Genomic DNA, 25,843 nt, shown 5'->3' with positions numbered 1-25,843 from the left:
TCCTCTCTGTGTATTTACCTCTCAAACATTTACACAGATTTTCTAAAGGTTCAGAAGAAAATTATTTGCAGTAATGTCAGCAAATACTAAACTATTTCACCAAAGATTCACACAGCTAAAGAAAGAACTCCGAGAAAGAGGAGATACTTGTCTTTCATATCCTGTACAATAAGGTTTGAGATACTGTCATGTTAAGAAGGTGGGGGTTCCTCAGACCTTTGTGTCCGACCAGCCTGTCCACAACCTGCATTTTGACAGCCTACTGTATCAGAGGGTGATTTGACTAACCTGTTCAGGGACCTTCGCTGACAGTGTCAAATCCCTTAACACAACTACTCAGATCTCCAGACTTATACCAAATGAACTTCAGCTGAAGATTTTTATTATGAAAAATACAAGTTTGTGACAGACTAAGGTTCAAAGATGGCTGGTGATAATACACTGACTGCAAAACAAGCTTAAAACAACACTTAATAACAGCTAGCATGAATTAGTCATAGAATAAAGTTCTTACCCAACAGGCGTCCCTATGGGGAAGAAGACAGGTTCAGCCTGTCAAATGATCCCAGAAGTTATGATGGAGTCTTCCCTAACTTCTCTCATTCATAACAGCTTTAGAGAGTGGCTCAGCTTGACCTAACTTCTTGCATGGATGTGTTTAACATATAGTTAAACACTAAATCAGTGTGGTAATTCAGGAGTCTAGACAATTCCCCCACACAACCCCCTCACCTTTGGACTTATTTCAGTCCAGGACCAGTTCATTTTCTTAACATCTAGGTGGAGCCTGACTGACTCTAGTCATACATATTTTTGTTACTGACTGGTATCACATGCCCAGTGAGGGTGTACCTTGGAGGCAGGTAACTTTGGGAAGGAGGTATGCGTCTGTATTATAATGAGATTATTTCATCTGAGGAAAGTAATTTTGCCACAGCAGCTGGCTCAGTGGTGGACATCTCATATATTCTTCATGTGACAATTGCTATACAGCTTATTGGCTGCATGGTACAACCGAATTCCCATTCCTGCAGGGAGTACAACAGAGCTTGGCCAGGGGGTCTCCACTCTGCTCCACCCCCCCGTTACTCCTGTCAGTAGGTGCTGAGCTGGCAGGAGGTGTTGAGTAGCGAGCTGTGGTAAAGCAGATTCCGTGCATGTCAATCAACCTGAAAATGCTAGCTGTATTTTACCCTGAAAGGCTTTTTGTAATACTATGCTTCTCTAATTCCACCCCCCATCCCCCAAGTAATTTTCCCACAGATGCATAGAACAAAACCTGAAACTTTTTTGGCTAAGATGAAGTAAAACTGTTGCTGGATTCAAAAAGTAAGAAGAAGATATTAGTGTTTCTTCTCTGGTAATCTCCATGGCAGGCAAACTTCATCAAATACTATATGACCAACTAATAAACAGAAAGCAAACCAATTCTCCAATTTTCACCTGTTATTCCTAGATCTCGTGTCAGTTCCATAATTTTATTTAGTCTGCTGTTAACTTTATTATTTTCTCCTCAGTAGACTGAGTTCTATAGGATGATATTTTGTGCTTGGCTGTTGTTGCTGAATATAACAGCTGTTGTGTACAAACTCTTCGGCATTACCAAAAGGCAATATACTAAATATGAGATCAAGCACACATTTTTAAATAAAACCTGCAAGGGTAGGCGTATGTATTCAAGTCTCTTTCTTGGGTTTTCATGTCATTCTTTTTTTTAAAGTTTGGATAGCTAAATTCATTGGACTGTCTTGTATTCTAGGCTGTGTACTGCGTTTATGATTTATACAGACATATGCATTATATTATAGAAACATTGCATAGCTGAATACAACAATGAATTACCATTTATTTGTTGAAACAGATAAATGAAAAACTACATTTATATACAAACATATATAGGCAAATATATGAAGATATATGCAAAAAAATAATGTTTATACTCCGTAAGTCAGATTCACTTACAGAAGTGAAGCTCTGGTCAGCAGAGCATGATGAGTCTATGGGACACTTTAGCAGTTATGTAGGTCTTCAAAACAAGGCTTAACCAGTAAATAGCTAGATGAATTTTATCTCAATGGGAATAACTGGGCTAGAGAAGGCTAGTTTGTTGACCTAGCAGTCTTCCTACACCTTAACTCATTATCATTCCCTGTCTCCTCCACCCATTCAAATGATGGAGATATGCACCTCGTGCTTCTCAAATTTTCTGGAGGATGCAGAACAGAAATAACCAGTTTTTAATCAAAAAATGCAGCACAGATTCCTAGAGAACATACAAAGATACGCTATGCTGACTGGAATAATGTTTGTTCTTGCTTGTAATACATTTGGATTATATCTCTATCACAATACAAATGGCACTTTAGTTAGGGGTCACCTTTATACTATAACTCTTCTGGACTGTGACTTGCATGTTGCAGTGAAACTTCTGCTGATGAGACTAAAATAGTGTTTTGAAGTGGGGGACGTTACCAGGTGAAGGCCTATATTCCAGAAGACAGTGTAAACTCTATGGCTAACCATTAGGACTCCCTCCCAATGATGCATTAATTCTCCAGTGAAATTGCAGCTGGCCTAGAGCTTTTCCTAGTATGGTTAAAGACAGTACAAAGAGGAGATACTTTCCACAAGTGGAAAGTGAATCTACTACCGCTTACAAAACAGACAAGGTAAGCAGAGAGGTGTGTAAAATTCCCTAGTTTATGAATTATAATCAAATTCAGGTATCACAGGCTTTATATGTTTAGTACTGCATTTCTGTTCAATCATCTGTAACCTTATCATGCTTTCAAGAGAAAAAATTGTTTAAGGAATTTCTTTGCCAAACATTTATTCACTGCATTTCTTACACTTTTTTTCCAGATTCATACGTTTAAGAACCAAAAACTCTTAACTGCAAACAGACTTCTAGGAGTTGGAACTAATCTCAAAAAAAGGACAAGATAAAGAAAGAGGGCTAAGGCAGTGCATGCAGCTTTGAAGGCACATGTGACAACATCCCGCAGTTAGAAAATGGGTATGGGTTTTTATTTCTGGATGCATGCCTGAGAGATCCAGTATTAGTCATTAAGCAGACAAAAGCCATTTAGAATTTGGGCCTGAAGCTAACTGATGAGGATTCCTCTAGAAAAGGCATCTATCAGGTAGGAGGGGGGGAAATGCCTGACTAAACCATGTACTTAAGGTAACAGAACTTGTAGAGAGAAAGGGAAGTGTGAAAGTTTTTCTGCTTTAGTGATGGGATAGGATTAAGGATAACAGGCAAATTGTTGATAAAATGGGAAGATTAGATGCATAGGCTAGTGAGCACAAATATGGCAACAGAAGCATGCAACATTTTAAAAAATGTGGTCACAACTTGGCTCCTTGAAATTTGATTCAATTTATTAAAAAAATCCATGCTCCCTTACAATTTCTTCAGACTGAAAATTTAAGCACTGAAATATGTGTATTTATGCATGCGCTGGGAGTATTTACAAAACAATGCAAAGGCACTTGACAGTTTGTCTTTCACAGTTTTTTTGTATTCTTTTTCTTTAATGACATTAGGAAAACGAACAAGGACAAAAACCCTGTGTTCTGAAACTTCACAGTTTGTAAGTGAAATCAGTAATTAACCCAGCTTGAGAGGTTGTAGATTTTCACTTCCTTGCAAGTAACATTCTAGGTATTTCAATTAAATACCATTTAATCCCTGACAAAAATCTGCAAATCCCTACATATTTAACATTTCTGTGGTTCAGAAATACAAAGAAAACCCAGAAAAATCACGAGTTGCGTGGTAGCACCACCCCTCCTCACAAATTTTCTTTGGCTGTACGTGGAGCGCTCCCTCTGCCTCATTAATGAGGGTTTGTTGCCCTTAAAGAGTTATCTGTGCTTTTTCAAACTGTTGTCAGACTGGGTGCAGCCCCGGCGGAGCAGCTCTAGCTCCAGGGGTGTTGAGGGCGATGTTTGCCGGCTGCCTGCCAGCACTCTGGCATGATTCACGGAACAGGCCGCATGTTCCTTACGCAAAACATGTGGTTTCGAAAAACAGATGCAACCACCGAGTGCCAACATATTAATTAATTATCACATACTTCCTTTTATGTCTCCCTGCTCATGTTTGGGAAGCATGATGGTAATTATTCACAGCACGTTCAGTGCCCCAGGTTTTGTGGAACAGCTATTTAGACACTGGGTTGCCTCAGTGGGAAAAGATGCCTAAACCGGCAGTTCCTCAGCCGCTTCGGAGGAGGGAGCCGGCGGCCCGCCGCCCCACCGAGCCCCGCACGACCTGCTGCGCCCCGGGCCGAGGAGCAAAGTCCCACGCAAATCGACTACAGGGTGCCGGGCACCGGGCGACGCTGTTCCGCAGGGCTCGCCCCGCAGCCCCAGCGGCCCCGCCGGCCATCAGTCGAGACGGCTGATGGGGCCGGGCGCAGGCCACGTCACCATGGCAACCCCGGGCAACCGGGGGCGGGGCCGCCGGCGGGGCGAGGCCGTGGGAACATAGAGCGCATGCGCCGCCATCCCCCCCCTCCCCCCCTTCCCCCCCTCCCCCCCCCCCTCCCCGTGGTATCTCCGGGAACCCGGGACGCTTTACCGCGGGCGCATGCGCCGCCCACCGCCCCCCCCCCTCTCCCGCGCATGCGCCCCGCTTCCCCTTCTCCCGCGTGGGTGTCTCGGTGGGGTGGGCAGCGGGTGGCGGGGGAGGGGAGCTGAATGGGAACCGGAAGCGGAAGCGCCGCGCGCAAGTAAACCGCTTTTCCCTTCAGTCAGGCGGCTTCTCCCGTGCTGCGCCCCGCTCGCGTGTCCGGCCTCGCTGCGCGGTGCCGAGCTCCCCCGCGCCGCCCGCCGCCGCCCGCCGCCGCCCGCGGCCCCGCCCAGCCGCCCGCCGCCGGCAGCCGGGGGAGGGGTCCCGCCCTCCGCGCCGCCGCCCTCGCTCCGTGGAGGTGCTGCCGGCCCCTCGCCGCCTCGCCCGCCCGCGCCTGTGCTAGGCGGCCGCGATGTCTGACAAGGAATTCATGTGGGCCCTCAAAAACGGGGACTTGGATGAGGTGAAGGATTATGTGGCCAAGGTAGGAGGCGCCGGGGGCCCGGGGTGGGCGAGGCGGCGCTGAGGAGGGAGGGACGTGCGCGGGGCCCGCTTCGGGGCCCTCCGTTCGGGGGTCGGCCGCCTGGGGCCGGGGGGCAGGACCCGCCGCCTGCCGGGGTGCGGGCTGCGAGCCTCCGCGGCGCTGCGGGTCCTCCCCTCCCCCTCCTCGCGGCCCGCTTGGGTCCTGGGCTCCCTCCCTGCCCCTCCAGCCCCACGGTCGACCCTTGTGCTTGCTGCTGAAGTTATTATATGTCAGTACGCGAAACTTCCTGAATTAACAGCCTGTGTCCTAGTACTGCCCCGCTGATCTTATGTGTGTGTGTGTGTATATGTATGTGGCCTTGGTTTGGTTATCCTTCCCCGCAGTGCCTCAGGGCTCATCCTTAATAGGGTGCTACTAAGCTGCCGGGTGTGTTGAGGCTTAATTCATTAACCTTCTGTGAAGTGTTTTGATACCTTCTTAGGGCAAGCGCTACAGGAACAGTAGATACCTGTGTAAGGGGTGAAAAGTATTCAGGTACACTGTAGTATTTGGAGGTTGGTTTATGTCCTTATTTGCCATGGCTTGTCAATGAGGTTTGTGGGTAAAGTGCATGTACATAAGGGCAAGATGCTGCTTCGGTGAATCCTTAGTGTTGTCTAGAAACTGTTACATCAGAGCAGAAGTTTGCATGTAATTTAGCTGTAATTACTTAGATCTCTGAACAAGTTAATGATTGTCTTTGGGAGCTTGACACATGCTGACATATCTTGCTGTGATGACTTAAGTTCTTCCTACTCTAGTTGTCGACTTCGGTTGAAAGTTACACAAACTTGTAGCACTCTTGGCAGAAAGAAATGTGTGTGAGTACTTAACAGCTGCTTTAGTACAAAGTCCAACAGTTTAGCTTTAATAGTCTTCTCTGACAGTTTCAGCTAAGCTACTGAACTTTGCATCAAAGTGGCTGTGGACTCGCATGCTGTGCTCTGTCTGTAAAGTGCTAGAGGTCCTAATAAGTAGGCATAATATAATTATCCCACTTAAGCAGTCTGTTAAGGGTCACATATCTATGTCTGTGTAATACAGTTGAGTATTGCATTGACGTATCTTATTTCTTCTCAGCTTTGGGGCCTCCAGAGTGTTTCAGCAGCAGATTTGGTTTCTTGATACACCTTTTACAAGAATGCCATATTTATCTAGACAACTCACTGCACACTAGTGAGTAGTGGATCCTTGTGTATCTATTCCTGAGGCAAAAACTTTGGCAGTAACTATCTTCAGTCAGTTTATATCTACAAGATCACTGCAGTACTAATTACAAAGCTTTTCTATATTCCCACTCTTCCTGAGTGGCACTGCAACTCATGTGGCAAATGGTTTTATGTGATCACTCTTCATCCACTTCAGCATAAAGTCAAATACTCCGTTCCATCTGCTGCTGAAAGAGGCTTGAGCCAGCCAGGGTGGTGCTGTAGTAAAGAGGCTGAAGGGCACCATCTAACTGCACTAATGAGGTAGAAATCCTTAAAAGAGAGATACTGTCTGTGGTTAGGTGATTACAGTAAAAGAACCCTGCAATCCTTGAACAAGCTTACATTTTAGCACTGGCAATTGTAGAAGATGAATAAACTGTGGGAATTTTCTGCTTATTTGTGACCTTATCTTGTCCATTCTTTTCCCCCACTTGCAAATGCGCTTTCTGTCATCAGCTCTTAAGCATCCTACTTGCCAGTAACACAAGAAGTCTAATGTTTTCTTTCCAGTTGTCCATTATGTTTTCTTGACAAATTGTGGGCTAGTACCCAGGCTACCCTGGTTTCATGTAGAGACAAAGCTTATATGAGCAAATTTTGACTGACACCCTTCCTAATGGTTTGTTAACTTGTTTGGCTAATTTTTGGTAAGTTTTACAGTGATAAACTGGTGGGTTTTATGAAACAAAATGGAGGGAGGTACCTTCAGGGAAGAAGAGTACAGGAATGAGCTTATGTTTATAACAGGAAATGTGCATTGAGGAGGGGCAAGAGAACAATATGAAACCTCTGACTGTAGGAGAAGCCTCCGTTGGAACTTCACATTCTTGGTTCCTAAATTAATTCTGTGAAGGCAAATCATACTTTGATAGTTACAGTTCTCAGGAAAGTGTCTTTTCTGGACTGCCTGTTCTCTTTTGACTGCCTTCCTTATCAGTTGTATGGCTTTCTTGTCCTAAGTTTACTTATATGAACTTTGCAGTAGTAGAAATTTCCTCTCCCTGTAATGTGGGAGGCAGTGTTACATATCTTAGTCTGCATCTTCATAAAATTCTTTTTTGTCTGCCTTCCTGAAACATTTGATTTCCAGCTTCTCATTTGTGGTGTTCCTTGTTCTAGTCTTGTTTCTTCAATTGATTGGAAACAGTACAGCTTTTAACTATAATCTTGTAGTTTTGCTGCCAATTACAACATAAAGTGTTTGACCTCTGATTTTGTTTCCTATCTAAATGGCAGAGTTTGAAATGCTAACTAGATGACCCTGGGCACTTTAAAAATAATAGTGTAAATGGATGTCATCAGGGAGACTGTAAGAGTTGAACTCTGACAATGTCAGTCCTGGCTTTTCTTCACATGTGTGAAATAAGCTGTAGAAGTTCTGTCTTTGGAGTCACTAGTATTTATTATTATTATTATTATTTAATCTCAGATTTGGCTAGTAGGTACCAAAAGGAAGGTAGCTTAGTAGCACTCAGACTTTGATTCAAACAGCAGGTGAAAAAGTATAACGTGAAAACCTTTCTTTTCGATGACAGTTTATCTTCTTTAAGTGGAGAAAGCTTCTGCCACTTCAGCAGTTCTTGGACAAGGGATACAGAGGCAGAAGGAAGGGTCTCCATTTGTACTTTATTTATGTCTGTGTAAAGAGGTTTTTCATTCTACTGAAAATACTTTCTCAGAAAGAATCTTTCATGGAAATAGTAGTTCTGAGGGGTGGCAATGAAACAAACAAATGTCAAATGATACTATTTTGTTGCTTAAGAAAAGAGATCTTAGTGCTGCCAGTGTGTGCATTCAGAAGACACTGTTGACTTCTACTTGATAAAAAGTTGAAAGATTATCTGTATAGTTTGAATAGTCCTGTAAGACTTAATACTTTTTTTGCAAGAAACATCTTATTAGTCTCCTTTTCTTGACTTCTAATCCTGTCAACTTTTTCTTTAAGTTAAATTATAAGTTCTACTGAACTACTGTCGTTAGTGTGTTATGCTAGCAGTTAAGTATGGTGTCATCTATTTTTATGACTAGATTAAGAAGTAATTTTTACCATTCGCTTTCTTTGATGTTGTCTATTTGAATATAGCCAGCATATGTTAGCTTCAGAGGTGTCTTTGCACGAATTGAAGGGACTGAAGGAATTCTGCACTCTTCCTACATACATCCACTCAAATTTTTAAAATTCCCCAAGAAAACAGAAGCTTTCATGGGAAGAGATGAATCAAATGTGCATTTAAATGGGTGAGGAGGACCCACGCAGATTAATTTGCTTCCCTCGAGGAAGGGAACAGGGGGCTAAAAAGTTTCAGTTAGAAGAAGAGCAGGGTATATTAAGCCTGCAGAACTTCTTAATGTGAATGGCGTTTGCTCTTTTACCTTCTCTTTATACTCATTCACCAGTGGAATGAGATAGGCTGTACAGTTGCTTCAAAAGACCATCAGCATGTACATGTAATGTTTCCAGTCAGCAGTAGTTTTCTCAGGTGAAGTATAACATCTGTTCAGTCACCAGACACAAAGTTTTTGGCCAGATAAACTTGGATTGGTAAGAAAGAGGTTACAATAAATCTTTTTCTAATGTAATTTCACCTCACATAGCTTAACTGAGAAGTCCTCACTTCAGGAGCTGCTGTAGTCCCCTACATCATTGCTTCCTAAACATACCACTGCTTAGTTATGTTCAATAAGTCAACCAACCTACCGCCATAAGAAGATAGGACAATCAACCAAACTGGAAGCACCAGATTTTTACTGCTGAGAGGACTGGGAGTTTGAGGTGATGGTACGCTGTGAAACTAACGCTTTCAGAAAGTATGCATATGCTATGCTTGCCTAGTAGGCATTTCTGGTGTGGATTTTTAAAATATTTTTTTAAATAACAAAATAAACAAAACCAAATTCCTAGAGGACCTTCAATAACTCTGCTAGAAAACAGCAACTACCTATGCATCCTTCACAAAATTGTGATATGACAAAGTCTTGCAGTTCTTTGGGATATAATGACATTTGAATACATGTCTTGAGAAATGCAGAAAACATGACTACTGCAAAACTAACTGGAGAGACTAAACCAGAAACATTGTTTAGAAATACCTTTTTGAAATGGAGGGAGCAGTCAGGGGTATAGTTAAGGTTTAAGTGTTGTGAAAAAGAGAAAACACTTAAATATGTCTGTGAGAAGATTGATTAGAATGGAGAAATAATAGGTTACCCCTCAAAAGTTTAAACCTCTATTCTTTTGTGTGTCCATTGAAATGACTTATTCAGGAACAAACTAAATGAAAATAAACACTTAATTAAGTGACCATTATATATGGGTGGATTACTTTTAGTTACAGATTAACCATACCATGGTTAATTGAAACCATTGAAATTTACCTTGTCTCACTATGTTGAATACTGAAGTGCACTTCAGTGTTACAGCTACATTGATAGCTGGATTGCCTCTGGGTTGGAAAATGTTTTCTTGCTTTTCAGTGACAGGGAGCCTGAAAGCCTAGCTGGATTACAGTGCAGTGTAAGTATACCTCAGTAGTTTGTCTAGAGGCATATCAAGTCTGGCACTGACCTGGGAGCTACTGGACTGAAGTTTATCCCCATGAGAGCCTCTTGGATATCTCTGTACTGTAACTCCTTGGTGTTATGCCAATACTTGTACTGTGTGGGTTTTTCTTTATCTGGAGATTCTAGGCCTTCTGTTATTTTCTCTTGATTACTGTTGAGCGTGTTGGAATGTGATTCCTAAAGATACAGTTTTGTTTTACTTCTTAGTTCTACTTAAACTTGGTGTTCAATTTATATTTTGTAAATTTGAACATGATGACCTAAACCTTTACTTTATGAAATGAGACAGTTGCTTGCTACTGGAACCTGCTGCTAGCAGGTTCCATGTTCATGGTAGAATTACTCTTAACTATAATGACATGAACAAACTAGAAGAACTTTCAGAAGTACACAACGTGGCAGCTAGTTTTTAGTAGTGCGTACAATAAGATGTATGAGGTTGATGAACAACACCTTTTCAGGATGGCTAATTAATTTCCCCAGTCTGATCCAAAAGAGTCTGAGTACATGTGGTAAAGAATTGCTCACAGATATTTACAGTTTGTGCACCAGTTTTTTAAGTAGTTTATAGGAACAGCGTGGAGTAACAATCTTGCCTGTAAACCTGGCATTATGGTGGAAAGTGTGAAGTTGCTAGCTGAATGGACAAATCCTCAAATCTGTTCTTTTGGTGAAGGTACAGATATAACTGGTTTTGAAGCCATTTTTGTCTGAATTGTAAATGAAAGTCATGACAAGACTGATCACAAATCTGGAACTGCTAAACATAGTAGTATCTTTCTGAAATGTTGATGTCAGGCCTATGATCGTTTTGTTGGTTCACTTGACTTCTGTGCTCTGAAACTCTTGGTGGCTTTAAGAGACTGCCCAAGTCTGTGATTTGTGTTTGACTTTTTCACGCTTAAATAAAAAATTAAGTATTTATTTGTTTGGGCTGTTCTTATGCTGATTTGTCCTGTGTCTAATTGATGTTTGCTGCAAAAAGTAAAGAGAGTGTGATCAAAATCAGATTTTAATAAAACATTAAGTTTAAACTTTTGTTGCCGAAAGATTTACTAATTATAACATTTCTTAAACTGAAAGGAAATTTTATTTCTGCTGCAAATATATCCTGTTTTGTCTGAGTTTCTGGTCTTTAGTGTATGCATTACTAAGTATAACAGCACAAAGTTAGGAATAAGTTATGAATAACAGGCAGAGAATCCAGTGGTATGAGGAAAACACATCTAGTACTGTTCCTTTTCTTCCCACCCTCCCTTATTCTAACCTCAATTTTTCCTCTTGTATCTGTTTTATCTTTACTAAATCCTTGTTCTTCAAGCCTAGCTCTTGTCTTCCAACTCAGTTAGGTAATTTTGATTTCCACAGGAAGGCATACGGAAGATGAGCTAAGCTTTCTAAAATTCCAAGAGAACAGTTCTTCAGTGGTTTGTATTCTGTCTCCATTTGGAATAATATGTGGAAAGTGGTGCTAGTTGTGAAGGCTGTGCAATGAACGTTGACTTGGGTACCATGGAATTGGTGAGTTATGCAGGCCACGTGAGTAAAAATACTGAATGAATAGATCTTGTAGCAGTGTCAAAATGCATAAATAAGGAATCCCTAGATAGGTCACAATAGACCAAACAACTTCTTTATGCTTGTTCTGAAGGAGCATATGCTTAGCTGTTAAGATATCAGGACCTGAAGGTCAAATATCCTACCCAAATTTAAGCAGAACATAGTGGACTCAGAAATGCGGGGTTCTCAAGGCCGAAAATTTTCGAGACTGAAAGGCACTTAAAACATGTAGGTGAAAGGTTGGAAGAGAAAATTTAGGAAAGATAAAGAAAGCCAGGGGAATGTATAAAATTTTATTGCTTCAGTCCTGTACTCATTTTTTTCTTTATATGGATCCCCAGCCAAGTGTTCTTAGCTTTTTGAGGTTTTTTTATGGCTTTATGTTTATGCTTATTTGAACTTGAATATGTGTCCAGACAAAAGTGCAAACAAAGTCACTTCTTTGTAACTAATTTGCACACTTGAGAAATGGAAGGTTTATATTAAGTTGTTACTAGTTTTAATTCCCCCCTAGCAAAAGCTCCACATTGAATGTTGTGTTTACCAGCCAATACAGTTCTGTGGAAAGAGGCAGTTGTCATTTGTGTAGACAGATCTTCTATTGCTAGAACAAAAGCGTTGACTGGAATTAATAAGTCCCAATAACTGACCAGTTGGTTATACAACAATTGTTTTTCTTAAAAGTTGCAGTTTCAGCAGTTTTGAACAATTAGATATTTTTCTGCTTTAGCTTGTTATCAGAAGGGTTGGGAACAAATTAGCACAGTTCGTAGTAAAGAGTTTGAAATCTTTATTGGGTGCTGGATATGCTATTAGTTGTTTTTATTGCAAATTGATGCTAAAGCTTATGTTGATTGCAACCACCAATGGCAAATTCGGCAATCATGTGCCAGAAACGGGGAGGGATACAGTAGCTTTCTTTAAATGTTTAAGGGACTAGTGTCTGTGTTGCTTTCTGACTTGGGAAGTAATTAGTATTAGTAAGTCCTATTGAACAAGCTACAGTTCTTAATTCTTAGTTTGACTGGAATGTACTTGTGTGTGGGTTGTTGGGGGTTTTTTTCGTGGTGCTTTTAAAACAAAACAAAACCAAACCAAGAAAAGGACAGAAAATAAATTGGTATTATCCTGAAAGGAACTGAAGTCCTGGTGAGAGAAAGTGGGAAAGGACAGAGAAACATGGTCTTGTAAACTCGTAATGCATCTGCACATAAATATGGCTTTGAGGTAGTTTGGGGGTTTTGGTGCTTTTTTGCACTTTGCCCGTTTTTATGGTCTTTAGTCTTTTGTCTGTAGTATAGTTCATAGTTCAGTACAGACTCATAATATACTAAGCATTATTGCATTTCTCCAAAGAAAGAATTTTTGTAACTTTCTTGCTGCAACAAGGATTAGAGTATGGTCTAGATTTTTGTCTTTTCTTACGTATATTGCTGCCTTCCTCTTTGGTTACAGGCCAAAAGGGAAATGGTAAAATCATTTTACTTCGCCTTCAGCTACACTTTGAAAATAAAATGGAGTAATTGCACACAGTGGCTAATAAGCTGAACAGACCAAAACATCACTAGAAATGTGTTCTGGGCATTTGCCTGTCATGCTTTCAGCCAAAGTTCAAAGAATATTCTGAAGTGTATCTAATTATGGAGTCAGTTTATAAAACAGAATCGTGTGCTCAAAGTTTCTTATGAGCTAAGATCAAGTCTTGATAATTACTGTTGAATGACTGATACTTTCTTTCCCCAAACTCCAGTAATTTATGAACTTGCTTTTTAACACACTTGTGGCCTATAAATTAGTGATTAGCTTCAAGGAGGAAAGATGAGCTGGAAAGCTATTTGAGACAATAAGATAGAGGCTGTCCTTAGAACAGTTACCATCAGCATCTGTCTTCTAAACTGATTTGTTAATGATGCTGTGAATACAAACACCATAAGCAATAAATGCTTTAAAACGATTTTTGTTTGTTCTAAAACACTTCAAGTACTTGATTCAGGTGTGGAATTGAAAGGAGGAGGTTTCAAATCTTCATATAAAAAAGACTGGTCAGGAGAGTCCCTGTAGGGTGAGATCTGCATTTCTATCTATGCCCTGTATAAAAAAAATAATTGCAGGATCCTTTGTATTTTAGTGAGGCGTTTGGGAGAACCTTTGTTTCTTGGGTTGCTGACTTTTCAATAACTTCAGTAATACTATTAACTCTTCCTTGGCTAAAGGGTTTTTAGCCTGGTTAAAAAACTTGAATTTGCTCTGTAATAAAGCATTAATTATCTGTTACTTAAGTTTACCTTGTAGATAATAACTCAACAGTAAATACACTTGATTTCAAAATATGTTCCTTCAATTAGACTATAACATGAAATACAGTCTTCAGTTCTGTTCCTGTGACAAGTTAGTAGACTGTATTTACTAAAGTATTTTCAACAGTAATTCCTGTTGAAATCTGGAGAAAATAGCTTAACTTTTGTAGATGGATTATTTAAATTATAAAAATGCAATATCAGTATTGGTAACTTTTAATGAAAGTATTACAGTGGAGCTGAATACTCCAAGTGTATGTAATTGGTTTACAGAGCCATTCTGTGGATGTTAATGCATATTTTTTAAAGTATATACTGCTTAGAAAACAGTGGTTTTTCTGTGAATTTAAAAACAGCTTTTATGTTTAAGTGTTTTACTTCTGTGTTTTGTTTTGGTGTGATTTGAATCAAAAACAGCTTCAGCAATTCAACAAAAAATGTGTTAAGGCACAGATCTTCTAGAACTCATTAATACTGCTTTTGATATTTCATATCGTTTTATGCATTGTTGTGTGAATAAAATGTAAACTCAATTTGCACAGCAAAATAATGCCTGTTAATCTCATAGCAAAACTTACTTAGAAGCTAAGCTTGGGTGTAACAGAACACTTGATCTTGCCTTGGACATATCCTTTGTTCATATTCTAGAGAAGTAAGTAATGCTTATGATATTAAGCCTCAATTATGACATTGAAATTCAGTAGTTTTTTGAAATTATGCCAGTAGTTTTTGAAAGATAAATTCATCTTCCTGTTTATCCTCTCCTATCTTCATGACTGAGTACAACCTTAAATTTGAGAACTCATATTTAGTTGCGGGGGGAAGGATTGGTGTTCTTAGTTTTTTAGATTATGCACACAAGTCGAAATATTAAGGTGGCATCTGCTGAAAGAGAAACTCAATATCTGGTGTCTATTGTTCTTCTAGAAGGAAAAGTCACTTCCTGTGCATTCTTTGGACAATGTGTACTGAGGATTTTAATAGATGTTGATGCTGGGGCTTTTACAGTGACTGAAAGTTCTTTAATTCAAAGCTAGCAACTAAGTGCAGATTGGATGGTAATAGCTTTTATTCTTTGCTCAGCTGGTTAACTTTTGGAGCAGTGATCTGATGATGGAAATAGCCTGAATCCTGTTACTAAACCTTTGGATTGCTTTATCCTTGAACTTAATATCGTATTCTAAAACAAACTTAGTGCACCAAGGAAGAAAAACGTGGCACTGTATTTTTATCTGTCCAAACTTGATTTCATAATTCCGTGGCTAGATGATCTGACATGTTAAGCTTGAGTTTGTGTGAAACTACATGAACAGGTGTTCTGTGTATTTTTCTGGTTTGATAGTGTCATCTGTTGTCAATCTGCTGATGGTATAGTACTGAATTACTGAGACCTTATCTGATTTCTGGTTTAAGTATGGCTGATGTCTGCTGTTTAGCAATCATCTGGCATCCATGTGGGCTGGAATATGTTCTGCTTGGTATAGTCTTAGAGTGGGTATCATCCAAATTGGATCAAAATGCAGCAGTGTTAAGATGTGGAGTCTGGCAAGTCATTTCTGCAGGAAATACAATTTTAGGTCAGCTCAGTGTTGCCTGTGAAAATGGACCACTGCTGTGTTGATTGGGTACAGTACTTAACACGTCTCTTTAGACTGAACATTAGTTTTATGTCAAGTTAGGGTATAAAGTCATTAGATCTGTCTGTGATTCCTTAAGAATTAGTAGTTAAATGGTTTTATTTTTGGTTGTGGCCACTGTATCATGTCTGATAGACAAGCCTTGGTGCCACAACTAAAACATTTGAGCTTTAATTCCAAATTCTAACAGTTCTAAGCAGAGATAGCTCAGTGTGTCTGATCACTGACTGTTTCAGTTCAGAATCTAGAATGTTTAGCGCACTGACATTCATTAATTAGAAGTAGTACTCTGAACAGAGTCTCTTGTTAGAAGTAATAATACATAAAAATAAGCATCAGTGTATTCTGTCAGAACTAGTTGCTGCTGTTACTCTGAGCTGTTGCTTAACTGACAGGTGAGTGCTTTTGGACAGCTTTTAAATAGGAATACGTAAGAGCTGAGAGAAGCTGCAAAACTGGTCCCTTCATTCCTGTTTCATCACTTGCTAATGCAAGTAGTGAGTGGTTTCCCCTGTTTCTTGCTCAAATCTTAGATTAAGGATTTTGGGCTGGGGGTGGGGGAGGTGAAACAACTGTTTTCAATAATGCACATACTGACACAGCTCTGAAGCTGGGATTGTAGCATGAGTTTCTAGAAGCTGTAGCTAGGAAACAGTAGGTTCATTACTGTTCTAAAGAACAACTTGTGTATCAGGTTTGTTTGTCTCTAAAAATGCTGATACAACTGAAGCACAGATGGCTCAGTAGTTCAGTTTATTTAGCAGTTGCTTCTGGATTTGTATTCTTTTGACTGAGACAAAGGATTTCACATTGCATTTGATTATCATGGATAAACTAGGTATTTTTTTACCACTAACAAATAAAACCTGAAAATTACGCTTGCTAAGTACCTTATTGGCTTAAGCCAAAATAAGTGTAGGGGTGCTTATGAAAGCTTTTCAGAGTACTTTAAATACCATATCAAGACAGGCAAAATTCAGCATGAGGTTCATAATTAATTTTCTTGTGTAGAGCAAGTATTAGTGTTATCATTAGCAGTTGAGGCTTCTATCAAAGCAGAGAACTGCAAAGTAGATACTAATTTTAAACATACATGGCCATCTACATCTGTCTGCTCTGGCCGTAGAACTTGCTGCAAAATGCCGACTGGAGAGACCCATACTGTCATCAGAACATATACCTCTTTTTGGTAAATGGGTGAGGGTCTTTTAGCAGGAATGTTATGCTGTAATCCTTTGAGTAGCCTTTTTTCAACTTTTAAAAAAATGGTCAGATGGATGTGGCATGCAAAACTAATAACAAAGACTAGATGTGGATCCAGAACAGCAATGACAAGTTGTTACTGATGTCCGTAGCCTCTTCCACATAGCTTTAACTTTCTGTATTCAAGAAGTTTCCATCTCAACATCTGTTAACTTGATTTTGCTTTTTGATAATCATCTACAGGGTTTCTTGTGGATGTTTTTGCTGTTTCTGTCTGTTTCAGGAAGACGTGATAAGAGGAAGGTGTAAAGACAGCTTGTCCCAAATATTCTCCAAAGCATACACAGCAGAAAGAAGACGGCTGGGAGAAAATACCTTGTTGCTCCAGGCTATGAAATATAGAGGACAGGGAATAAAAAAAACCTGTCAGTGTCAAAAAGGCATTATTAAATATCTCTTGCCATCAACACAAAGATCATCAGTAGAAAGGCTTAGCTAATGTAGTCCCTCTCAGCCATTAAACAAAAACCAAAGAACTTCTAGATCTTCTGAAATACTTGAAGTGGAAAGTAGTTATCCCATACAATATATCTAGGTCACTTGCTTCTGTTCAGTTGTCCACAGACAACTGTAGTCCGTGCTGGCTACAGTTGGAAAACTACTGGAATGGTCAGAATTTGCTGAACCACTGAGCAATAGCAGCAGTAGTCTCTCTGTGGCAGGCTGGATGAGACTGGATTATGTTAATTTACTTAATGGGCTGAAAATAAATAATTTTTGAAAATATAGAGGATTCAAATGAAAACTTGGACCCTGCACAAATTTTTTGCAGTTGCCATGGGAAACTGCCTACTTGCAGTTACAATGGGTTGATTTCTCAGCTTTGGCAGGAACTTACTGCTGGTTTTTAACTGAAGAAATCTGCTTCAAAATCATAACTTATCCACAAGTTACAACACAATGTTTTTCCTTCCCTTTCTGCTCTTTGGACCTAACACAGCCTTTATTAGTTACTTCACCATGTTCCACTGTTGCTTTTAGGTTGAATATTGACCAGGGGGCAACAAGGTCATTGTCCTTGTGAGTCAGAAGATAGAGACAAGAAAACTTGAGACTCAGTAATCTGAGAATAGTAAAGCTGAGCAGAATATATAGAAAAATGTTGCGTCTCCTTAGGCCTTCTGCATTGTTTGAGTGTTTTTTTAATGCATCAAGTTAGGGCAAATGTGGAATTTATCTTTTTTGACCTGCTCTGCCCAATTGTTAGTTCATCAATCCATGTAGCATCATGTGTCAGAGCTTTTTCCTCTTACACAAAAAAATGTACAAAAGTTAAATAATATGCTGCACTGACTTGTGTTATGAGCTGATCACTTGAATTTTTCTTGTTTCTAATCAATAAAAGTGGGCAGGAATTGAAAATAGCATGTTAGTCTAGGCTTATGATGAAATACCCAGAAGCTTATAAAAATGGTTTCCTTGTCTAAAGTACTAGACAAGTGATTCAGTTATAGTCAGGTTTGTGTTAAGATAGCTGATGTGAGGGTATGTCTACTGTAGCAATTTAAAACTGAGACAGTTTCAGTAATGGATGCAGATATCTAACCTCTCTGCTCTACCCAGCAGAAACTGCTTCAGGCTAGTGCTCCACGTCAGTTAACTTGACAAAATTTCTAGAGAAAATTGTATAACCGGCTTGGAAGAAGAGATCGTTTTATTGTTCCCACTACTCAAAGGTGTTTTCAGTAGCATAAATTTTAACACTTGAAAACTAGTAATAAGTTTTTCAGGAAAAGCCATTAGGCCCAAATTACTGAATTCATTTAAGAGTGCTTCTATCGGTAACCTCCAAGGACCAGTGAAAGTGCTAGTGTAGACTTTGGTTAGCTAGATCAGTCTATATTTTGGCAGGAATGAAAACTACTTTAAAGTCAATGCTGCTTTTTAGAACCTGAGGCTATTCTTGTAGGGGGGAAAAACTCGGTTGAATTACAGCACCACTTCGAAAGACGAGTGTTGTGGGGTTATTGAACTGAAGGCCTAAAGTGCAGACCAGGTGAATACTTTTACATAGTGAGCTCTGTGGTTGGGAACTGGTGTTCTATAATGCTGTCAGATTTCTTCAACATGTTTTATAGAAATGCAAAAGACACCTACAAATCCAACTTTGAGTTAAGCTTAGCAGTGCTTGAATCAGCTCTTTGGCAGTCCTAAGGTGAGAACGAGGGTTACAGAATGGTATACATATGGAACCACTCCAAAGGTGGACTGAGGAGGATGAGAGCACTCTCCATCAGGTCATATGAGGAATCTGGGCTCTCTGTACCGAAGTCCAAGGAATGTTTCAATAGTGAGAAAATGTCAATAGTAAGGAAACTGAAGTAGGAGCACTTGAATTTTCAGTGGTAAACCTCAGCTTTTTGTGTTGGCAAAAGTAAAAAAATGAGAGTGTTTTTGTGTTTGAACTTGTAGCATTCAGTTTTAGTTCTGAAGCCTTTAGAAGGGTAATTGAAAACTGGGATATTTGAGGCTCCAGTTCTGTCCTTAAGGAACTGATCGGTGGAAGAAGAGTTCAGAGGAGGCAAGCTATAAAATTTTGTTTCTAGGATGGAAGGTCAGATTGCCCTTTTTTTTTTTTTGTTATTTGAATATAGATGATACTGCAGCCTGGCTGAAGAAGGTTAAGATGCTTCAAGGGCCTTTCTGTTCAGGGACTCACTCATGACAGAATGAGAAATGTTGAGTTGAGAGAGTGCTTTTCAAGGCTGTTACTTGGACAGACAACTTACTATTTTGAGGAATTTGTAAAATACACAGAGTTACACAGAAGGTGAAAGCAAAATGATCCAGTGGAAGGAATGTAGAAACATTGCACAAATATGCAGGGATGGGAGTATGACAGCTGAACTTCAGTTGAAGTTGAAACTAGCAAGGAATCGGTACTAGCGGTAGAAGGAGCTAGTGACTGATTATGAAAGGAAGGCAAAGGAAGATCTGGAGCTACTGCTTTGTTGAGCAGAGGACCAAGTGATAAAATACATAAAAAGCTTTTTTGCCCTTCTTATTGGTAAGGCCTTCCAGGGCCCTCCACCTAATAGGAGAGCCTTTGGTAATGAAGCACTGTCTGTGGTAAAGGAAAATGGAATTAGGGAATTCCTTAAGTAGCCTGGACATACGCCAGTCCATGTGATCAGGTGGGATGCATCTGAGGGTGCTGACAGACCTGTATGATGTCTTTGTGCAGCTGTTCTGTCATCTTTGAAAGGCCTTAGTGACTGGGGGAATGTTTCTGATGAATCCGAGAAAGCAAATGTCTCACATATTCAATAATGGTGAGAAGGAACACCTGGGGAACTGTAGGTAGGTCAGTTTAGCCTCAGTCTCTGGGAAGGCTATGCAGGAAATCCTTTTCTTCCTTGAACCCATTTGACAAGACTTTTGCTGTAAGGATATAGTGGGAGATCAAGTCAAAGTTTGCAGTATGTGGACTGTAAGGTTGGTGGAAAATTGACTGGGCTGTTGGACTCAAAGGGCTGTGATTAGCAGTGTCACCTCTAAGTGGTGCCTGGTTACCAGTGGTGTCTGTCAGGGCTTGGTAGTAGTAGTATTGCTTAACGTTTTTATTGGTGACCTAGACAATGGGATGTCTTTATTGTTCAGGACAATAGGATAAAAAGAAGTGAACCCATGCACCTGTACGAGCTGGGGACTAATTGGCTAAGTAGGAGCTCTTTAGAAAAAGTACTTCAGGGTCCTGGTAGACATCAAGCTGCAGATAAGTCTGCAGCATGCTCTTGTGTTATTGAAGGCCAGCAGCATACAGAGCTGTGTTAGCAAGAAAACAGCCAGCAGGTTGAAAGAAATGTTTCCCTTCTTACCACTTCTGAGGCTGCATTTGAGCACTGTGTCCAGTTCTGGGTTTCCTAGTAGAAGAGGGACATTGACATACTGGAACATATTGAGAGTCAAGAGCTTGGGGGCCATCAGGATTGCTGAGGACATAAAAAGAGATGCTGTTTACAGTTGTGGTGATTTGGGTTTGGGGTTTTTTGTTGGTTTTTGTTTTGATTGTTTGGTTTTGTTTTTTTTTTTTAGGGAACGTTTTATTGTCTTTCTCTACCAAGGGCAGGATATAGAGAGGTTTGTTTAGAGATGCATAGTGAAAGTGTTAAGAGGCAACTGTTCAGTCTGAATGTGAGAAATACTTCACTGTGAGTATGATCAAACCCTGGGAAGGGTTTGTGCCTACAGAGCTTGTGTAATCCTCAGTCCTTGGAGGTGTGTGGAATTCAGCTGGGCAATGTCCTGAGCAGCCTGATCTGTTTGGACCTACTTTGAGCAGATGTTAGGACTAGAAAACCTCCAGAGTTCCCTTTCAGCCTTAAATAGTCTGTGATTCCATGAGTCATTAGGCTTACAAGCTTGTAGAATTAAACTGTCCTTATATTTTTAGATTATTAGTCAGGTCTCAGGAAGTGTGGTAGTTGAGTTTTCCTTCATTACTGCTAGTGTTTATGACCCATGGATTAGTTATGTAAAAACATCATCTTATGTTTTTACTGTTACAGCAAAGAGATTAATGACAGAAGTTTTTATTTGACTTAATTGTGAGCTTAATATTTTATTTTTGGAATTGTAGGATAATTGACCTTGAGGAACAGAAGTATGTAGAAAATAGGGGTTTCTTCATTTGTTTCTGTTGTATTGTTATTAAGGATTCCTAATAAAGATATTCAGATCTGCAGTGCTAGAGAGGTGACTTTTGGATTAGATGAGCCCCAGAGCTGACATGTGACAGCAATAAACAGTTGAAAAGTCTATGAACATACAACTGGAACACGGTTTATGCAGTGAACTTTGGCTTAAATACTTAAAATACAGCCATTTTGAGAATACAAGTAGGATGACAAAGATAGCTGAATGTATTTTTATCGTCAGAGTACTTAAGTTGTGGGCGGTGGTTTTGTTTGTTAAAAAATCTTTCCAGAGATGGATGAGTCTGGAAAAAGTTATACTGGACAGTGATTGAAGGGGTGTGAGCTGATTCAAAGTTTGAGAAAATGAAGGAGAGTGTTAGGGGAAGATTAATATATATTAGTTCCGCTACATCCCCCACATTCCCGTTGTGGAAGTGCAAGATTGTCGGCTAAACCCTGTTCGTGTATGTCATAGTTTAATGTGGCAGAGTATATGGCTAATAATTTTTTACAAGGTGTGGTTTGTCCAAACTTGCTCTCCTTTCAGAAGACTAAGGAATACAGTGCTCTTAAGTGATTTAAAACTCAGGTTATCTGTGTTCCACTTAAAACCATAAAATTTACTATTTCAGGCAACTAGGTGTAAAAACTAAAAATTAGTTAGGTTGGAAGGAAAGATTTCCTTCAGTGGCTACCAATATAGTTTCAATTATGGCAAAATGTCTTCAGATTGTGTCCAACATTAACACATAAATTATAGTTTACTTCTCCCAGTTTCATTTTACAAAATTAAATTTAAATTGGGACACCTGACCATGGCATTTTCAATCCCCCTCTGATGGAATGAAAATACCATGGTCAGGTGTCCCAATTTAATTTCTGGATTTCCGGATTCAGAATATCACAATGTAAGAAAGATTTTTACATTTCAGTTATACCTCTGATCATTGTTATTGGGTGTATCAAAGCTTACCTACCTATCTACTAAGATTTGTTTTTTAAAGGCAACTTATGAAGATGAATATAGAAAGCAGATGCTACACTGAATTTCACTTGTTTCCTAATGTTTCTTCTGGCATAAATTCCCAGGAGGATTTTGTTGTTGTTGTTACACTATGTGCTTTAAAAGTGAAGAATGTTGCTAACAGTGCATAAATGAATATTACGCATGATTCTTCTGATATAAAGACCATGCACTGAGATGTGACAAAGAAACAAGAAGGTACAATACCTAAATTTTTCTTTTCTCTTTTGTCCGCACATATTTGCGTATTGTTTCTACACCTGAGTAATATAAATGCTCAAAACCTGAGATGCTTTCCATGAGTTGAATTCTTAACACCTTTTGCTATAGATCTGTACAATGAGATTGGCTTGAAATGCTTCTCATGCCCTGTGTCACTTGATCTCTTTGCTGAATTTTTTAAAAAAACAATAAACCCAGTGTGAACAAAGGCCTACAGGAAGGTAGTAAAATATGAAGTGTTTGGAGGTAGTATTCTCAGTATGCAGTAAGATAATTGGAATATCTCATCCATAGGACTTAAACTTTTCTTAATAAAGAGATTTTTTTTCATTGTTCCTCTTTCCCACTCAGACAACAATAAAGGTATTTCTATATTTAAAATGTCAGCGTTACCTAATAGACTGTAACAATGGCTATCCTTTGTATGCCAAGAGATATAAGTAATGCAACAGTTTGTACAGCGAATTCATCTTTTTCCGGAACAATGGAGATAGGAATTACCCAGTAGTGCAGCTCCTGTAGGATGCTTCCCTGTGTTCCAAGGGCATCTGACTGCATAGAATCAGGTTTCCTTCATTAAAACTGGAATGAAAAGAGTGCATGAAATAGGGAGATGAAGTTATTTCTGCATGGCAGGATAAGTACAGATGGGAATATGGAGTTGTTTCTAAATTTGAAAGAGCATTTTAATGCCACCAGTATTACAGATACTGCTCTACTAATACAGTTAGCCTATGCAATAGGATTTAATGAGGTCACAATTTTCAGCTTCTATTCCTGTGGTAGAACTGCAGTGTAAATTCCAGCTACTTATTTCTGCTGTGTACGTGTGCCAAGTGGTGAGTCAGATGAAGGAATGGATTTAGCTGGAAAGGAGAAAATTAGCAAGTTAATTCTCATACTGATTAGTTCCTTCATTGGATTCATTGTTCAGCCACTAATTCTGATGCAGAGGTGAGAAGGATTAAACTGTGGATAAGAGTAGTGATACTGTAACTGCTACACAGGAGAAAATCGGTGCTAAACTGATGGGTGAGCTGTGACTTTAATAGCATGGCAATAATATTCTAGAGCAACACTACTGGCAAACCATGGTGCTCAGGTGAATAGCTGGCTCGGATTTGGTTGTGGTTGGTGTGCCACTGCAACGTAAGCCTGTGATTGAAGCACACGGAATATCCTGTAGAAATGCTAGAGTGGCACTAGATGAAGTTTGGTTCAGCTCATTTCGCTTTAAGTGTTGATGCCTTTGAAACTGACGGGAACTGGGAAAGCAGGGGGTTAGCAGGTAAAGCTAGATGAAGGGGTGCATAGAATACAGTCTGTGTAATAAAGCCTACAGAAAAGGTGGGGTCTATTCAAGGACAGTGTCAGTTTGGTGTGATTAAATAATATGCCCAGTAAATAAAGAGTTTCAGAACTTGTAATTTATGACTAAACTTGTTTATTCAACATTTCCATTGAGCTGACGTCATAATGTGCATTAGGGACGAAAGTCAATGAAATCTGATTCATACTTTCAACTGGGCTGCAAAAGAATAAGGAATTAAATTTGGCAGAATTTATTCAAGGCAGCTGTTAAGGTGCAGATCCTTCCAGATTTGGGACATCCAGCAGGAGGGCAGCTTGGCTGTCAGGGGACTCCTCTCTGATCTTAGGTATGAAAAGGGGGAGCATGAAAAGTGGAATTGGGGGTGGGTAACAAAGAAGAATGTAGGCACTTTCTCAGAGTGCACAGGGATGGAACTGAATTCCAGGCAAGCTTTGGCTTTTTTAACTGTAAAAGGACATGAGATACAGCCTGGCTTGTGTAGGTATGTTGGCAGAAAAAGTGGAGCAAGGAAATTGTGTGAGATAGAAGTTAGTTGAAGAATTAAGTTTAAGAAAGTTCAAGAGTAAATAATTTTGACAGCACTCACTTAAGAAATTAGTTAGAACAGATCTTTTGGATTTAATTGCTCCATTACAGAAAGTGGGTGATAGTTGCATTCGGAGGATGCTATAATGAACCCTACTATTAGTTATTTAAAAAGCAGAGAAAATTCTTGAAAGTATTTAGAGCTGAGCTTTGAGTTTTTATTTTCCTGTCCTTCACTGAAAAATTAATATGACATTTAAAGCCTTTCTAATTGAATATTCTGCTGTTATCCATGTATGTGCTATTTCTAAGTAGGACATAAGATTAACATGTTATAAAAATCTTCTCATGCTGTCTTGTTTAGTAACTGGAGATTTACAGAGAGGCTTTTCGTTACCTGTAATCAGATTTTAATAGAGGGGATTAAGGCAGATACCTGCTAACTGCTGGTTCTGATGTTTCATGTGCGGAACTGGTTTTTAATGTTACTGCATAGCTGGTGCTCTAGGTCGTTGATCTGCAAAGAAAAACATTACTGATGTAGCTTATACCAGACATAGCCTTAAATGTCTGACTAAGTAAACTCAGCATATTCTGGAAGGTTGTTAAAAGGTGTTCATGTCTTTCCTTTTGCAAGGGCAAATTCTTTTCTGAGGCTTTGCACAAAGGTTTACACAATTCTTAGTGAATTTGTAGGTCCACTCTAGAAAGTGAAACTAAGTAATCTTTCATGCCTTTGAAAATATATTTTTATTTTGAAGTTAATATGATTCTTTGATTCTGGCTTAACTAAGTCTCCTTCAAAGTACCCTCGTAACAAATACCTACTTTGCTGCTATGTTAGATTCTAGAAGATGACAAAAGTCCCTTAAATGTTCCTGGGAAAATTTTCTATCACTTTTTGTCTAATGTACGTAAGATTTTGTTCCTACGGGTGTAAAGGAAAAATCATGCTCTTTGGCAGTTCATGTGTGTTCTGACCTGTGCAGAATATAGTCTTTTAAAAGAAAACCTTTAGCAGCTATTTAATATAGTCTGAGTTTTATCCTACCAAAAATCTCGCTTACTTTGCTGTCTCCAAGTTCAGTACTGAGAAACATCACTTGAAAAGATTGCTGATAGGGAAGTTTATAACATTCAGTATAATGTCTCTGGCCAATATTATATGAAAACACAGCAATTTCACAAAACTTTACATAGAGAGAACTCTTTTTAAGTCTTTACTTCCTGCACTCTTTCCTGCCTTTGCCTGTCATAGGGCTTCAGAGACCACTTTGTCTTGTTTTGTTGACATAATTAGCCACACCTTGACCAGAGCTGCCTTATTTATGAGGGGCTCAAGTCTTGACCTTATGCTTAGGTATTTTTTTATCATATGAAGAGGTGAATCAGCATTGTAGCTATGGCTACTATATAGTATAATTTCTTTGCTAATGCGAATGCTTGAATTCTGTAGTGCATAGTCAATCAC

The 25,843-nt window shown here is 39.4% G+C and overlaps 1 protein-coding gene across 2 annotated transcripts in view; it reads left to right on the top strand.

Annotated features, from left to right (window-relative positions):
• The first annotated feature begins 4,711 nt into the window (after window positions 1–4,711).
• The window catches only part of MTPN (myotrophin), a 44,450-nt gene continuing 23,318 nt past the window's right edge, over window positions 4,712–25,843 (top strand). Inside the window, exons 1-2 of one of the 2 annotated variants that reach the window (XM_055711748.1) lie at window positions 4,712–5,063; window positions 11,243–11,395. In XM_055711748.1, the coding sequence (XP_055567723.1) occupies window positions 11,366–11,395 (30 nt within the window). In that variant the 5' untranslated portion in view covers window positions 4,712–5,063; window positions 11,243–11,365. The remainder of the gene's footprint in view (window positions 5,064–11,242; window positions 11,396–25,843) is intronic. The other variant, XM_055711747.1, reaches the window with a different exon arrangement.

Source organism: Falco cherrug, chromosome 5 (assembly GCF_023634085.1).
Source record: "Falco cherrug isolate bFalChe1 chromosome 5, bFalChe1.pri, whole genome shotgun sequence".
NCBI classification, from domain to species: domain Eukaryota; kingdom Metazoa; phylum Chordata; class Aves; order Falconiformes; family Falconidae; genus Falco; species Falco cherrug.
The sequence above is the reverse complement of the archived record's forward strand: the minus strand, read 5'-3'. Positions and strand labels throughout refer to the sequence as shown.